General features: G+C 43.2%; 1 protein-coding gene across 6 annotated transcripts in view; it reads right to left on the bottom strand.

Moving 5' to 3' along the window:
- LOC115073208 (zinc finger and BTB domain-containing protein 8B-like) overlaps positions 1–16,347 on the bottom strand; it is a 57,700-nt gene that overhangs the window by 22,428 nt on the left and 18,925 nt on the right. For 2 of the 6 annotated variants that reach the window (XR_003851947.1, XM_029571468.1), the window contains exon 4: positions 2,161–2,428. Coding sequence is in view for 5 of the 6 variants with exons in the window: in XM_029571468.1 (XP_029427328.1) it covers positions 2,161–2,428 (268 nt within the window). In the remaining variant the exon portion in view is untranslated. Of the gene's footprint in view, positions 1–901; positions 2,455–16,347 lie in introns of those variants that run through there. The other 4 variants (XM_029571469.1, XM_029571470.1, XM_029571467.1 and 1 more) reach the window with 3 other exon arrangements.

The raw sequence follows: 16,347 nt of genomic DNA, 5'->3' as shown, positions 1-16,347 counted from the left end.
TGTTGACTTTGTAGAGAGTACAGAAGATGGCGAGGATGAACGGTCTCCTGATCGATTCGGACGCGGTTTTTTAAGGAAAACTTTCTTTGTTGCTCCAGCCGGAGACGACCTCAGTGCTTTTGAGGGAGAAGGAATTAGCTGAAGAGAAAAAAGGTGTTCCATTTTCTCTTGCCTGGCCTTTCGTCCCTTGACTCATTTCTGCACATTTCTCGCAGGAATTTACATCATGTTTTTCTCAGAGGCACATTACACACTCCGAATGGGGATCAGTAATGGACATATTTCGGTTGCAGACCAGGCATTTTTTAAAACCGGTCGCCATTTTCGATCAACGGCCGTCGATGAAATGAACGTGTGTGTGTGTGTGAAAAATTTTCAGCCGAAAATTGTTAAACAGACAGTACTCACCAGCCGGCGAGGCAGAGATCTTCCCGTGACAGAGAATATTTAGAAAAAAAATGACTTTTCAGTCAAAAAAGATTCCCAACGGTAGGGCTATCGGTCCGCGGTGTGAACGGCAGCGCGGAAAAGTGAAGACTGAAGAGAGACACCTGTGGCAGAGAATATCATAGCATGCTGGGCATGCTCAGTGGCCTCACAGGGCCAGTCAAAAGTTTCTAGAAACTTTGACAGAAAGCTTTCCCGCCTGGGCTCCGTTCGGTGACGTCACCCATATGTGAGGACTAGCATCCTGCTTTTCCTGGGATAATGAGTGGAATGGAACAAGTAAATGGTTGTTTACCTTTTGAAAGACTATGGGACAGACAGTGAAGTTGCTAGGTAATACATTTAAAACTAATAAGTGGAAATAATTTTTTACTCAACGCATAATTAAGTTCTGGAATTCATTGCCAGAGGATGTGGTGAAAGCTATTAGTGTAGCTGGTTTTAGAAAAGGTTTGGACAAGTTCCTGGAGGAAAAGTCCATTAACTATTAAGGTGGAGTTTCAGAAATGCACTGCTTATCCCTGGGATAAACAGCATGGAGTTTATCTACCCCTTGTGACCTGGACTGGCCACCATTGGAAACGATACCAAGGTTGATGGACCTTGGGTCTGACCCCAGATGGCAAGCCTTATGTTCTTCTGATAATTTCTTAAAGACAACTGAGTAATAGTCATACTTGCATCCAGTGTCAATGGACACATACTATATGAAAAGGCAGTCACCAAACAGGCAGATGAGCTCGACAAAACAGAGGCGAAGGTTAATCACAAGCTCAGGGAACTAGGAAGGAGGTAATATTCTCCTTGTCAAGATCTCTGATGATATTGCCACATCTACAAAAGGAAACTGAGAAGATGAAATCAATTCAAGCTGGCCTGCACTTATTGAGAGACTTAAGAAGCTAAAGGTTGGAAGAGGGAGATATGAGAAGGTAGCTTGTGGAAGCAGGTCAAGGGGTTGCCAAACAAAGCTGATGGGAGGCTCAAAAGAAAACATGTATTTATTAAGAAGTAGTGGACATTGGAGCAGAGTGCCATTGAAGATGGAAGGCAACAAAACTTAACAGAATTCAAGCATGCTTTGGATAGACACAAAGAGACATTACTGGCGGGGCCCAATCTCAAATAGAATCAGTACTAATGGGCAGACTGGGTGAAGCACCTGGTCCTAAATGCCTGTTTTACAGGTTTTATCAAATTTTAAAATATTTATTAATTAAACAGGCTCTAAAGTAAGAAGGAAAGAAGAAAAGCATCCTAAAAGAGTTAGGGCTAATACATTAAATCTGTTTTTCAAAGATTAGGAGTAAAGAATGTAAAATAACGAGATGCCCAGATGGACCATGTGGTCATTTTCTGTCATTGCTACTCTTCTCTCTATCAAGATTGACAAGTCCTGGTGCAGCATGAGGAGCCACAAATGTATTGCATTTCAGCCTCCACATACAAGCTAGGGAAGGAAGAGGAGCCCACCAAGCACAGCCTCTGCTATCACATAAAGAAATACCAGTACAAAATACTCTGATTCTAGTGCACAGCACTGAAACGTCAACATTTCCAACGCACTAAATTTAAAGTCTTACCACATGCTCTATGAAGGACAGAAAACAGTCTTAAATGTTCCACAGAGTAATTATGTGGTCTTAGCTACAAGTAAAAGAACGCAGCAAAGCAGAGCCTATTGCTAAATAAGTGCCTCTCTGTCGGACATGCCTCTATGGATCTGTTCTTTGTCATCGGCGCCATCGTTCTCCTCGCCGGACTCCACGTAGATCGGCCAGTCACTGTCTGTCTCATCCTTGTCCTGACTTTCTGACGTTGGCTCCATCTGACTCAGGTTTATAGGGATTGCATCATCATGGGTAGTTGTTACACAAGTGCAGCTGTCACACAGGCCAAAACGGCGTAAACCTTGCGATAGGCTGCTAGTAAATGTTCTTCTGCAGCCCTTGCAGATGATTGGCCGATTGGACCGATGTACCTACAATGCCAATACAAACCAATGAGCTGAAATGAAACAAAATGTAGAATTTATTCTTGGCTAAGCTTTCATAATCTCTGCTTTTCCTTTTTGTAAGTGAATTTCTTTAGCTTTGACAAAGGAGAACAAGAGAAATATCCTATTGGTCATACTTTCTAACTTGCCAGTTACAGGGAATGACAAATCCCAGTGCAGAAAAGATCCACTGGCTAGCAAGGAAACCTGTTACCTCACCAACTGGAAAAAAATAAAAATCAGAGCTTGGGTATTTAGCTAGGCCTTCCCCTATACTCCACAGCAGAAACTCATCCTCTGTCTAATAGCTGCCTACTGGAAGTCTTCCTGACTACAAATTTCACAGGGCTTGCCCACTTCTGGGCTACCTCTTGCTAACTGGTTCTTAATATCTCTCTCACTGTTTATATATATATAGACAATGCTCCATCCACTTCATAGATAACAAGATCCAAAAAGGATATCTGTGATGTGTTCTTATGTAATGTGAAACACAGGTTACTATACAGTGTGTTTAATCAGAGATCTAGTCAAATAAATCAAGAGATCTAGTCAATATGAAAAAAATGTAATTGATGAATATGAAAAAAAAACCCAACAAAAAACGAGGCCCCCACTCTGGCTTGTTTATACATATCCCAGTTTAAAGAATCATTCATCTGCCCTTCTCCATTCCGGACCATTTCATCAATGAGACTTTTTTCATATTGACCAGATCTGATTAAACATGCTGGATAGTAACCTGTATTTCACATTACGTAAGAACACAACAAGATCCAAAAAGGATATCGGATATCTATGAAGTGGATGGAGCATTGTTCACCTCCGTACTGACAGAAATAGGAACCACCCCCATCCCAGGAGGACAGGATACATCCTGCTCATCAAGGAATGAGTATGGAAGACAAGCAACAGTAATGTCTCAGAAATTTTATCATAGATGATATCCCACAAAGGTCATCGAGAATGTTAACAGATTTATTCTTTCTTCCTAAATCGCAGGCTTCCAGGACCAAATGGTTTGTGTGCTTCCAGAGATGCCTTGCTTACCGGAAGCACAGCTTTTAGTCTTATGGCATTGGAAAGTTCTTACTGTACAGGAAAAATTTAAGTGCTTCCCTATTTTTGCACATATCCAAGCCTATAAATCCATGTAATACGCTGTTATCTTCTCTCACTGACAGCACGCTATGTGGCATCACAGATGCGGAAGATGTGCAGTTTGAGAGTGAATTTTACCATCCCTCACTCTCTATCCAGTTTGCATTGCGAGGGAACTTCAATTGTGAAAGTAATCAGGTCATTTCTGTCATCATTTGCTCATGTAACAGAATGTATATTGGACATACCAGGGGCCCTATCAAGACAAGGATCATACAACACAAGAGCTGTATTAGAACGAACAAAACTACTCTGGATAGAAGCAAGTCATTTCTTGGATCAATTGAGATTTTGTGTGTTACAAAAGCTTGTCCTCTACTGGGGTGATATTTCACTTTTGCTGTGCTGCCAGGAAGAACAGTTTTGTTTTTTTTTGTGGGACACATGCTCTCTACGTGGATTAAATCATTCTATAGAATGGGAAGCATTTTATTAATTTTGTTTTCCACGTCAGGGTCTTTAAAAAGGATATAAATAATGTGCACTCATTTTGCATTAATGATCTGACCTGTACAGCACCATTACTGGACCATCAGTATTGCTGGAGTTGGCTGCTGACCTCATTAGGAAGCAGTTCATTATTACGCAGACTCACATTGACTCCAGCTCTTCACTGGCAAGGTGACCCTATGGGAGCTGGAGGTATGAGCATATATGGGAGACTATTATTTTTTATTTTGTCTTTATACATGGCTTAACTTTTGTATTTTGATTTTGGCATCTAGTTACACCTTTGCTGCGACTACAAACATGCACTGGCACAGAAAGGCACCTTTAGCGATTGTTCATGATTAACAACTGTAAACATTCTAAAAGCTTGGATCAAGCGACGACATTAACAACAATATAAGATTACAGATTAATAACATCCATTTTCATTTGGAAAAAAGGAAAATTGGTTCTTACCTCCTAATTTTCATTCTTGTAGTACCTCAGATCATCCAGACTCCTGAGTTTTGCATCTCTGCCAGCAGATGGAGACAGAGAAAACTTTACTGACACTGCTACATAATCCCGTGTGCCACCTGCAGTTCTTCAGTATTGACCTGTATCAAAGCATAAAAACAGTAAAAACACCAACAAATTAACAAAAAAAAAAACACACTTTTCTTTTTAACAAGTCTGTATTCCATACCATGAAAATCTGTATTCCATACCAATAAAAATCAGATCTCTCTCACATCCACAGATTGGGCAGATTCTGGACTGATCTGTGGTACTACAGGAATGAAAATTAGCAGGTAAGAACCAATTTTCCTCTCTCTCTACATACCCAGATCAGTCCAGACTCCTGGGATGTACCAAAGTTCCGCTCACAAAACATTCTCGCCAAAAGACCGGGACTCCGTATCCCCCACATCTAAGTGATAGTGCCTTGCAAAAGTATGCAGCAATTTCCAAGTCTCTGTTCTACAAATTTCTTCCAGCGAAACCATCTGAGCCTCTGCCCATGAAGCCACCTGAGAGCGCATAGTGGGCTCTCAAACCCTCAGGAACCGAACGCCCCTTAGTTATGTACATCGATCCACTGGCCTCTGAGCCACCGTGCTATAGTAGCTTTGGAAGCCTGAGAACCTCTCTTCGAACCACTCCACAAAACAAAGATGATCCGACCTCCTTATATCAGGTTATCTTGAGATACCTCAAAGCTCTGCATACGTCCAAAGGCTTAAGCTCCCTCGCATGATGTGCAGAAGAGTCCATCTCAGGAAAAGCTGGAAGCTCCATAGTCTGATTCATATGAAATGCAGATACCAACTTTGGTAAAAACTAAGGTACTGACTGCAAGGACACCCCTGAATCCGAAATCTGCAGGAACGGATCACAGAAAGACAAAGCCTGTACCTCAGAGATTCTCCTAGATGAACAAATGACCACTAGAAAAATGACCTTAAGGGTCAAATCTTTAAGCATCACTCTCCAAAGAGGTTCAAAAGGTGTCTCACACAAACCTTTGAGGACGAGATTAAGATTCCAGGATGGGCAAACTCTCCTAATCGGCGGGCACAAAGTCTTAGCCCTCCCTGAAGAAACCAAACCACTTCAAGATGAGAAGACAGAGAGCAACCCTTTACTTTACCTTGTAGGCAAGCAAGATCAGCCACCAGGATCCTAAGAGTTGAAAGCCAAACCCTCCTAAAGAAAAGACAAGATCTGAGACACAAAAGATCGTAATGCTTGCACTCCATTAGCAATACAATAGGACTCAAAAACCTTCCAGACTCTGACATACGATAGAGAATTAGACATTCGTCAAGCCTGAAGGAGAGTAGCAATAATTGCTTCTGGGTACCCCCCGCATCTTAATCGCCAACTCTCAAAAGCCAAGCTGCTAGACAAAAGTGAGCAGCCTGGTCTGAAAATATTGGGTTCTGCCAAAGAAGGCCCGGAGATGGCTGAAGCGTAACGCTCCATCCGCAGCTAAGTTGACTAGATCAGCGAACCATGGCTGACATGGCCACTCCAGAGCTACCAACACCATTTTGCCCAGATGTCTCTCTATCCGTCGTAACACTTTGCCAACTAGAGGCCAAGGAAGAAACACAAAGCAGAACCTCCCGAGGCCAAGCCAACACCAGAGTGTCGATGCCCTCGGCAGTACAGATGTCTGGTTTTTCCCTCCTGGTGAGGCTTCCCTGCCTCATTAGGCTTTCGCATTTTGAAGAGGACCTACTCCATGAACTCCCTGCCAGACATCTCTCTGTTCTTAGCTGCAGTAAGAAAAACTTACTTTCTGTAACCTCTGTGTGACTCTCATTCCAGGGCTGAAGACCAGTGAGCCCAGTCAGAAGATCTAATTTTGAGAAGGGACTGAGTTTAAACCTTTCTTCTTTGGTAAAGGTCATCCTTGCGGGCTAGACACAAAGGACAGGAGCTGAAGATCAATGAGCCCATTTACCCCATGAATGTGGCAAGCACCTGTGACAGCAGAACACAAGTCATGGAAGTTTTTTTGATTAAAAAGGAAAGATTTCCCTTTTGTTGTGAGGAGGTATTTTTTTTTTGTTTTGTTTTTTTAACTACCCCTTCTCACTGTGAGTTAGACTGGTATAGCAGGTTCTTGTTCCTATGGCTTTTCCCAGATTCTGAAATAAAGGACATCTACCCAGAGGGAAAACCCATCTCGGTACTAAATTCAAATGTAACTGCATAACAAATGGACTTTAAATTTGAATTAACAAATCAGTAAACTTATAATTGAATATCCAATGCTTGTCCTGCTTAGTTTGACCAAGCATCTCACCCCTTGGGATGCAGCAGCTATCAACACACACAGGGAACAACACTCCACTGCCCAGGCCATAAGCAAGGGCTTCCCCCCATAAAAAGAATCTCTCTCTGGGCTAGAGAGTTCAAGCCATGGGAGGAGCACCAGCCAAAGCAACCCCAGAAGATAAATAAGTTTGTGTGCTCTTAGGATTAGCCATCCTCTAAGGGTTACCTAAAATGGAGCCCAAAGAATGTGGGGCCTGAGGACAGTGGGAAAAAATGTGATTGTGTGTTTCAGATGAGAAATTTGAAGTTCGGCATATATACGGTGTACTATGAAGGTAGAAAATGAAATAGTGAACTTACAATGAACTGACGTTCATTCCTGTGATTGGGCATCAGCAGGAAAAGAAGCATGCCAGAGAAGAAATCTGTGCGATGTATGTGTCTGACATCACCTTAGCGTATGCAACGTATGACCAATGAAGCCCTACAAAATGGCGACACATCTGTGATGCACTTTTCAGCACAAGGAGAGGTGTGTGCACAGCATGTGAGCCGCCCAATCAGCAAGCAGAGGTCATGATTCTCTAGTACGACAAGACCGCAACTGAAGCGAGCGATCCAGCACTACCACCAACAAATTGCTATTTATTTGCATAAATGAGCAAGGCGGTGAAAAGAAAAAACGGCAATGTTTTCTTCAGACAGCATTGCCAAAATATCTACCCCCAAGTTGTCCAGTTGTAGTAAGGGCAGCGCTCTCAAATTACCTATGGAGGAAGCCTATGCCATGCAAACCCTCAGCAGGCAGTGGGTAAGTGAAACATTTTCGGACTGACGGCAGTGGTTCAGTCTGTCCAATACAGGTCAGGACTAAGGATCTCTTTTGCCGGGATCGGAGCTATCCTCATCACTGAATGTGTGGACTATCGGGCATGCCAGCGACTCGTGCAAGTATTTACCCACTGCTATTATTGCATGGGCCCAAGCATCATGGCAGGATGGCAGGGAGACCCTTCAGCGCTTTCTACCGGATGGCGATCGATCAATGGGGTGAACAATCTTCTCCTGTGGAGTGAGAGGAAAGCAACAGTAGTTCTGGAAAGAAGTCAACGGCAGCCAAAAAACCTCCATCGCCTAAAGCACCAGTCAGTCCCACAGTGGCAGGCACTGCTAAACTGGAAAATGGGCACAGTCAGGCCTTCTAGTATAGAGACAGTCCCAATGTGGTGGAGGTGGCTAGAAGTGATGCTGATCAATTCGCCTGGGCCGAGCAAATGGAAGCCCTAGAACAAGAACTGGAGTCAGCCTGTGATTGTTCCATCACTGGGCAAGGCGGTGAAACCTGAAGCTGGAGACCTCATGGCGGTTGACCCAAATATAGATACCTCCAGGACAACTCACAGCAATGCCTGCACCCCAGCTGGGCTGTGGCAGAGCGCAATTGATAGATAACGGATCAGTCCTGGATCTTCAGGCCGCCCGACACCTGCATCAACCTTTCGGTACTGCAATCAGAGGGTTTAGAGCATTGCGATTACACTGCTCAGGTGGCAGTAAATCTAATGGTCTGAAGCCCCATGATCTTCAAGGAATACTGCTGGATGGCTATGGAATTAATCTGTGTTGCCATCCAGTTCAGGAGTATCATCTGGAGTGGGTTCAGCGCTTACCAGCGGATCACAGTTCTTGGGGGAAAGGCCTACTCTCTCAGATGTTACTGTTTTCAGCAGGGAAGATGTCCTAGACAAACCGCTACCCCCTTCCCCCCAAGGTAAGGGATCAGGCTTGGGCTGTTCCGAGTCTCCTGGGTGAAAGACCTAACCTGCACATAGTATCCCACGGTCAGCATCTACTCGCATAGAGTATAAGCTATATTCAGACTTCAATATCTGTATGTTCCAGTTCATGTTATGAACTTATTTATTTTAGATTTTTATATTACACTTTTGAAAGTAGGGATGCCTTGCTGGTGGAGTACAAAAGGTTCAGGCACTCCTGAATACAGACACGAGTACCATGATTATAGGAGGACATTGGACCATAAAGTGGCTGATCTGCGGTTGGGAAGGAATATGTACGAACATGCTGTAGTGGGATTAGAGGTCCTATTCCATCGTCTCCTCCCCAATGGAGTTACAGTGAAAAAACCCAACCCCAGTCATTATGAACCCAGGAGACTGCCCATGAAAGAGGATTCCCCCAACTGATGATCTAATTACCAGAGACTGTACAAGCACCTCTGAAGGGACATTTTTCTCTTTATTCGTTTGTGTTTTTTCAGAATGTATTCCATCTGCTGCCTGCCCTCCATGGGAGGGTGAAGCTCTAGATACCTCTCATGTGAAGATGTGCTTCCCAGAAGGCTTTCCAATAACTCTGAACTTTAGTATTAAAAGAAAAATTCCTTCGATAGAGGGGCTGCCCTGGTTGTTCTACCTCAGTGAGTTATAATGCTGTTTCACATGTTCTAATGTCATCCCAATTTCACAGTTATATAAAGTTTTAGAACATTTCATAAAAACAAGTGTTTTATTTATTAAGATTTTCATGATTAATCAGTCATTTCTTTCACAGGTGGGATCCTGCCCATAGGATATTAATCTTTATTTCATTACAGGATGTTACTCTGCATATACAATCAATTCCTGTGTCCCAGTCAAGAGTAATGAGAGTTCCTTGTATGGTTAAAGTGACGGGAAAAAGAAGGGAGACACATTTTCGGCTGATATTAAAGTATTTAAATGTATTCAGTATTTCCCACTTGGGAACCCCCAAATGTGAATAGGCAAATATTTTATGACTTATTTTGCAGGAATGGAGCCTAGGGGTGAACATGTAGGATGGTTTAAGCATTTCGTAATATGTTTATAGTTACACGGATGGTGAGAGCTTCTAACTCATTCCAGAGTGCTGGCAGCAGTGTCGGTGCTGACTTGAGTTCAACCTAATTACTGTTCAGATTGTAGAATAGATGGGCCCAACTGGGCTGCAAAGAAGGGGTCAGTGTCTGCTTCTATCATAGAGCAAAATTATAAAATGTTATATAGATGGTACTTGACCCCGATGAAACTACATAAATTCTACCCAGCAGTTTCAGACCAATGTTGGAGAGAGTGCGGGAAACAGGGATTGTTTATTCATATCTGGTGGGAGTGTGGCTCAATACAGGGGTACTGGAACATGATCAGTGGGCTAATATCTGAGATATTGCATGTATCCATTCCTGTACAACCTAAACTATTCTTGCTGAATATCTTTCCGCCTGAGTTTGCTGGTAGAGACACTTATTTGATACAGCAGATCACTCAGGCAGGAAGGGCGGAACTGGCTATGCTATGGCGTCAGAAGGAGACACCATCGAGGGCACGGGTACTTCAGCGTTTGACCAAAGTGTGGTATTTAACCCAGTTGACAGCTATCAAACAGAAGACCTTGAAACGACATATGGCTCAGTGGAACAGTTTTGAACAGTGGAAGCAGCAGCAAGCGGAGTAGTTGGGGGAGGAAGGGTTGCATCCTGTTGCGCATGATTATGTATATGTGTTATGACTGTCAGGGGGATCACTCCCCTGAGTGTGCATTGTTTACATGGCGAGTTTAGTAATTCTAGTACTCTCCTTTATATGTATGTTCTAATTGGAGCCTGAAGACCAACGGTGATAGGTCATTTCCTACTAGCACTGCATACTATGTGCTTGCTACGTGCTTGCCTCGTGATAACAGTAATTGGAAGGGGGGGGAGGTAGGGAAGGGTGAGGGGAGGGAAGGGGTAGGTAGAAAATCAAAAAACGAAAGCATTCAACATGAGAATGTATTCCTCATTACATGTTTATTGTTCAATCCTTCATGTTCATTATCCTCTGTTGCATTGACTATACATGTATGTTATGATATATATGCATTTGATATTTGTTTACATGCATAAATTACAAATTAAAAAAAAAAAAAAAGAATAGATGGGCCCAATGGTTGTAATGTAGGTTTTTTTTATTTTTAATGACCCCCAAGTCTTCAGGCTATGCTGGCCATAGTTTCCACTGGGTAAGAGCTCACCCTGGTGGCAAGATTTATTATCACACCTTCTTACTATGAATGCGATTTTATATGTCTTAATGTGCTAAAGAATTGTGAATAAGTGTCCTTCTTCAGACCCTTTTTTCATGCGGAGAGGAAAGATAAGACTCCACTACCTGGGCCATAAGCAAGAGATTCTCCCTTATAAAAAGAATCCACCTTTGGTATAGAATACAAGTCCTAGGAGGAGTGCTAGCCGGAGCAGCCCTGAGGAAGAATAAATAAGATTGTGTGCCCTTGGGACGAGACATCCCGCTAAGGTCTTAAAGGCATAGGACCTTGCAGTCCTTAAACGGTGCATGTGTTCAGCATTGTCACATGCTTTACACTAACCCCTGAAGAAGCTGGGTTCAGTGAAACAGATATCTCCTTTTGGGTCTTTGACTAACAGGTTTGTTTTTTTTAATTCTGACAGCTGAACACAGTGTACAGTTGAGCACTTTTGTTTGGATTAACCATACTTATAACAAAAATATATACTTTTTTGCACAGCACTGATCTTTGGCCTTTATAGCAAGTGAGATGGTTGTTTGGCCAGTAATGATAAAAAAAAACCCTTCCTATGGGGCCAATGCAATAAAGGCACGTAGAAAGCGGGCGCTGAACTGTTAGTGCCCGCTCTCAACGCGCGCATGGTGCCCCAAAGGGGGAGGTGCCATGCAATATTTAAATTAGGGGGTTGCGCTAGGAAGGAGGCGGTAGGGTCGCTTGTACGACCTTGGCGCCTTCTTCCTAGTGCAACCTGCCGCGGCTGCCTGCCAGTACTGAAAATGGCCCCCCAGTTTATCAGCAGCCATTTTCATTACTGGCAGACAGGGGGGTTATGAAAACCGAGGCAGAGTTTACTGGCGTCCGTCTTCATAACTCAGCGGTCTGCTGAGTTATTTTATTTTTAAAAAAGTACAGAAAAGCAGTTTTTTTGCTTTTCAGACCTTCTTTTAAAATGCACTCAGCTATTAACGCCTGCTCCAGGCAGGCGTTAATATCTGAGCGATAAATGTGCATCTGAGACGCATACTTTTTTTTTTTGCATGTGAAGTGAATGAGCATTAGCCTCATTTACATGCATTTGCATGTGATGAGCGCTCTCTCATTCACTCCGCGTTAGACGTGCATTAAATAAGCGCTAATCCCCTTATTGCATTAGGGGATTGATTAGTGCCTATTTTACCCGCGTCTGACTGCTCATTAAGAGTGCGCTTGGCATATTGCATCGGCCCCTATGCATGCCATTGGGCATTAATAAGGCAGCAGTTTTTGCCTGCTGTCAGGTGTTTTCCAACTCCTTTAAATCCTTTTGATGCCAAAACACTTATGTAGTTATCACAGTGTTTGAAAGTATTTAAGTGTTTTGCCTTTTTCTTTTTTATATAGATAGAGATAGAGATATTCAGAATTGAATACAAAGTACTATCCATCCTTCATAAAATTATATATGAAAAACAAGAAAATTGGCTAAGCTCATCTATAAAACTACATACCCCAAACAGAAACCTCAGATCAGCAAACAAGGGGCTTCTAAAAACACCTCCTACGAATTCCAATCAACTCACCTCAACCCAAAAGAGAGCAATATCCCTAGGGAGCCCAAAACTCTGGAACTCCCTCCCAACTGAACTTAGAACTCAAGAAAACCTAAAAACCTTCAAAAAAGAGCTAAAAACATGGTTGTTCAACAAAGCACACCAACTCACCCAGTGATCAACACAACAACTTCACCCTCCACTTCAACCTGAAGATTAAATGAACTTATCCCAACTACAGACTATAACTAAGAAGTGAAACGTAAAACAGAACAGTAAATAACTAACATTTGATTCCCCTATGTTTAACAGTTTGAACCTTTTTGAAACTCTGTTTATCCCTTAACATTGTAACCTTCATATTTGTAAACCATTATGATGGATTTATGATGATGAATTTGAATGACGGTATATAAAACCTGATAAATATCTAACTAGATAAATGAAGCTTGACCGACGTGCCCACAAATGCGCAGTAGAGAGCAGCTCTACTGCGCATGTGCGGCACAGAGAACTCTGAGCGACAGAGGGGAGGAGGAAACGGCAGGGAGCTGCCGCTGCGATATGTTAAGAGCCTGAGCCCGTCCCTCCTCCGGGGGGGGGGGAGTAGGGAGGGATGGCCGGACCGTCACAAACAGGGACAGGAGGAGGAAAGAAGAGTCGCCAGCAAATGCAGTACAGACCCACCTGCTGCAAAGGGGCCTTGCTCCTTACCTCCAGTTGAACAGATTAGAAGCAGCAGGAGCACAGCGAAGACAATGGAACGGAGAAAATTTGAGTCAGCCCACCCCCTGAGTCCCACCGATAAGGAGAAGCCAAGTAAACATTCAGCAACTGCAGCAGGGGGGAGGGGGGAGGGGGGAGCAGTGCTATCAACCCGTGGGGGGGGGGGGGGTCTCAGCCACCAGGGGAAGAGTTTACTTGGGCATCCCTCCACCCCCACTCCCCACAAAGCAGAGCAACAAAAGTGAAAGCCAGAGCCCTGCTCCCTCCTCCCTCTCAAGTCCCTGAGCAGATTTCTTAAAGGCACAGGTCTCCCAGAAAGAGAGCAAAGGAAGCCTCTACTTTGATGGAGCTCTAGCACTGCTCTCTGCATCAGTGGCAGAGGGGAAGAAAATTAGAAACAAAAGGTTTCCAATAAGGGCAAAGAGTAACAGACTGCCGTGCCACAACGGAAGGAGTGAGTCACATAGCGTAGTGACTGAGAGGGGACGGGAGAGGATGAGAGTGAGGGTGGGGAAGGAGTGAGAATGAAGGAAAGGGGGTTTCAGTGAGAGGGGAGGGAGGCAGTGGGAGAAAGAGGGTGAATAAGACTGAGGGAAAGGAGTTTGAGTGGGAGCAGGGGAGGGAAGGGAGGTGAGTGGAGGAAGGAGGGTGAGTGACCAAGGTGAATGAGAGAGGGGAAGGGGGAGTGAGGGAGAAGAAATGAGGAAGAGTGCCGTTTCTGAAAACCAAACCGAAAAAAAATGATTTAATGTAGCCCGTTGTTACGGGCTTAACGGCTTGTATATATATATAGCAACCCAAACTATAGGCAATATAGCACTTACCCCTAATGCTTGTTAAATGTAAAACATAGGTCAAACGCACTCCCTTTGGAGTGAAATACAAGCACTAATGATATAAATCAAATTTCTTTTATTACATTCCTAAACACATATCAAGAAGTGAACAATCCTCTTCAATTAAGGTTTACATAAAATGTACAATGAACACACAATAGACTTTCATATGAATTTAACATTAAAGTGCATCAATAATTATAATAGCACTGCAATCAGCCTTCATTCACTCTCAAACATACCCATCACACACACATTCATTAACAAGCATAAATAAGTTATAAAACCACAAACACTCTAAAACAGTCTTCAAAATCACAAATCACAGTATATCTTATGTGGTATTCGTTTACACTACTAGAACATTCTTCATCATCCCATAGAACCTACATATAATCCTCTAAACCTAATACTGTAATCCCTTATTTTGATCCTTATCAATCCCAATCCTTTCTATGAGAATTCATTAATCCCAACCGGCCCTTGTGTTTCGCCTTGGCGGCTTCGTCAGGGGAATGCATAGCGATCAAACCAAGGATCTGTTCTTGAATGAATTCACAATAGATAGCGTAGCCTCTTATAGTAGAAACAAAGATCTTCTTTAAGATTCCGATATCTTGTTATATATGACCACGTCCTGTATCCGATCTCACTATATTTGCCGTCTTGATTAGAGATTCTTGCTGTCACTGTGTCCGCAACCTAAAACCTCTACAAACTAGTCACCGCAATCTCAAAATACTCTTCTTGTTAGTACGAAGATATACGGACACCCCATATCAATTTTCCTCCGTTTACCCGTATACCGTTTCTTATTGCCTTTGTTCCTTTTTCATCAGGTATTAAGCACAAAGTGCGAATCTCCACATGTTTCTTCCAAACAACCCCTCTCTTCACTCCTTTTCTTTACAGACAATTGTCAGGGACATTCATGCCGGTTTACATTGAACAAGGGGGAGCAGAGAAATCAGTTACAGAAAACAGGGAGCAGCAAACTGGGAGATGCAAACGTAATATGTATAATGAAAAGGAATAGAGGCATAAGTAAGTTATCATAGAACAATACAAAGACATAAAACGGGAGAAACATAACAGTGGGAAACTACAAGTCATATATCAATGTTTTAAGTAGCATGAGGCAGCGGCATGTGACAAGGTAAAGCAGGCATTCAGTATATATGGAGAAAAGCTGATTGAGGGGAGGGGAAGGGGGGAAATTAGGAAGCTAGTTAAATGCCTGTTGGAAGAGTCAGGTTTTTAATCGTTTTTTGAACATATGTGAGTTTGGTTCCAAACGTAAATTAGGAGGCATTGAGTTCCAAATTGTGGCTCCTGCAATAGACAGTGCCCGATCTTTTGAGGAGCCGAGGTGTGTGCATTTGGGTGTAGGTGTACGTATGGTCCCTTTGTAGGCAGATCTGGTAGGTCTGTCTGAGAAGTGAAAAAAAGAGAGAGTCATTCATCCAGTTGAGGTCCTGTTGTACAGGGTTTTGTGAATGATAGTGAGACTTTTGTAGAGGATTCTGAATGAGATGGGGAGCCAGTGGAGGTCTCTTAGGATGGGAGTCATGTGGTCCATTTTGCGTGTATTGGTGAGGATTCTGGCTGCAGTGTTCTGTAACATTTGGAGTGGTTTGATGGAAGAGTTGGGGAGGCCTAGCAGGAGGGAGTTACAATAGTCGGTTTTTGAGAAGATGAGGGCCTGGAGAACAGTGTGGAAGTCATTAAAGTAGAGGAGGGGTCTGAGTTTCTTAAGTACATGAAGTTTGTAGAACTTCATATATGAAGACTTAAGAGAAGAAGCTGAAGGAATATGTATACCCTGGAGGAGAGGAGTGTCGCAATGAAAACATCTCAGACGGTCTTCAGGGTGAAGCGTGCTCCCAGCTTTTTGGGCAGCCCCTTTTTTATTGTAAAATCATTACATACGTCACATATTTACTGCTACAATATTTCCACATAAATGTTTATGCTGACCTTTTACTACGTGGGTGCAAGTGGGCAGTAGGTGCAAGCGGTCAGTCTTCAGGCAGGGAGGGGGGAGGTCATTAGCTGGTCATGAGGCAATGGTACTGAGCTATCTAGGTGTGAAAAACCACATAAATGCTAGTAGGTCATAAACTAAGCTGGTGCTGCAAAGCTTTTGCTGCAAAGCTTTTGCCCTAGATATGTTCCTTGCAGACTTCCTGTTAGCTATAGACAGGAAGTATGTTTGCTTGCTAAAACTTGCTGCGGTCGGAGCAAAACAGTTTCTTTACGCTACGAGTAGGTTTTAGACATGGGACAGATGTTGACCTTCTGAGGTGGCGTGCCATCAGTCAGGGAAGCCAAACACCCAACCCCCACAGAGGAGGTGCAGGGGGGATAT

This window comes from Rhinatrema bivittatum, chromosome 11, assembly GCF_901001135.1.
Source record: "Rhinatrema bivittatum chromosome 11, aRhiBiv1.1, whole genome shotgun sequence".
NCBI classification, from domain to species: domain Eukaryota; kingdom Metazoa; phylum Chordata; class Amphibia; order Gymnophiona; family Rhinatrematidae; genus Rhinatrema; species Rhinatrema bivittatum.
This window is presented reverse-complemented; position numbering and strand designations above follow the sequence as displayed.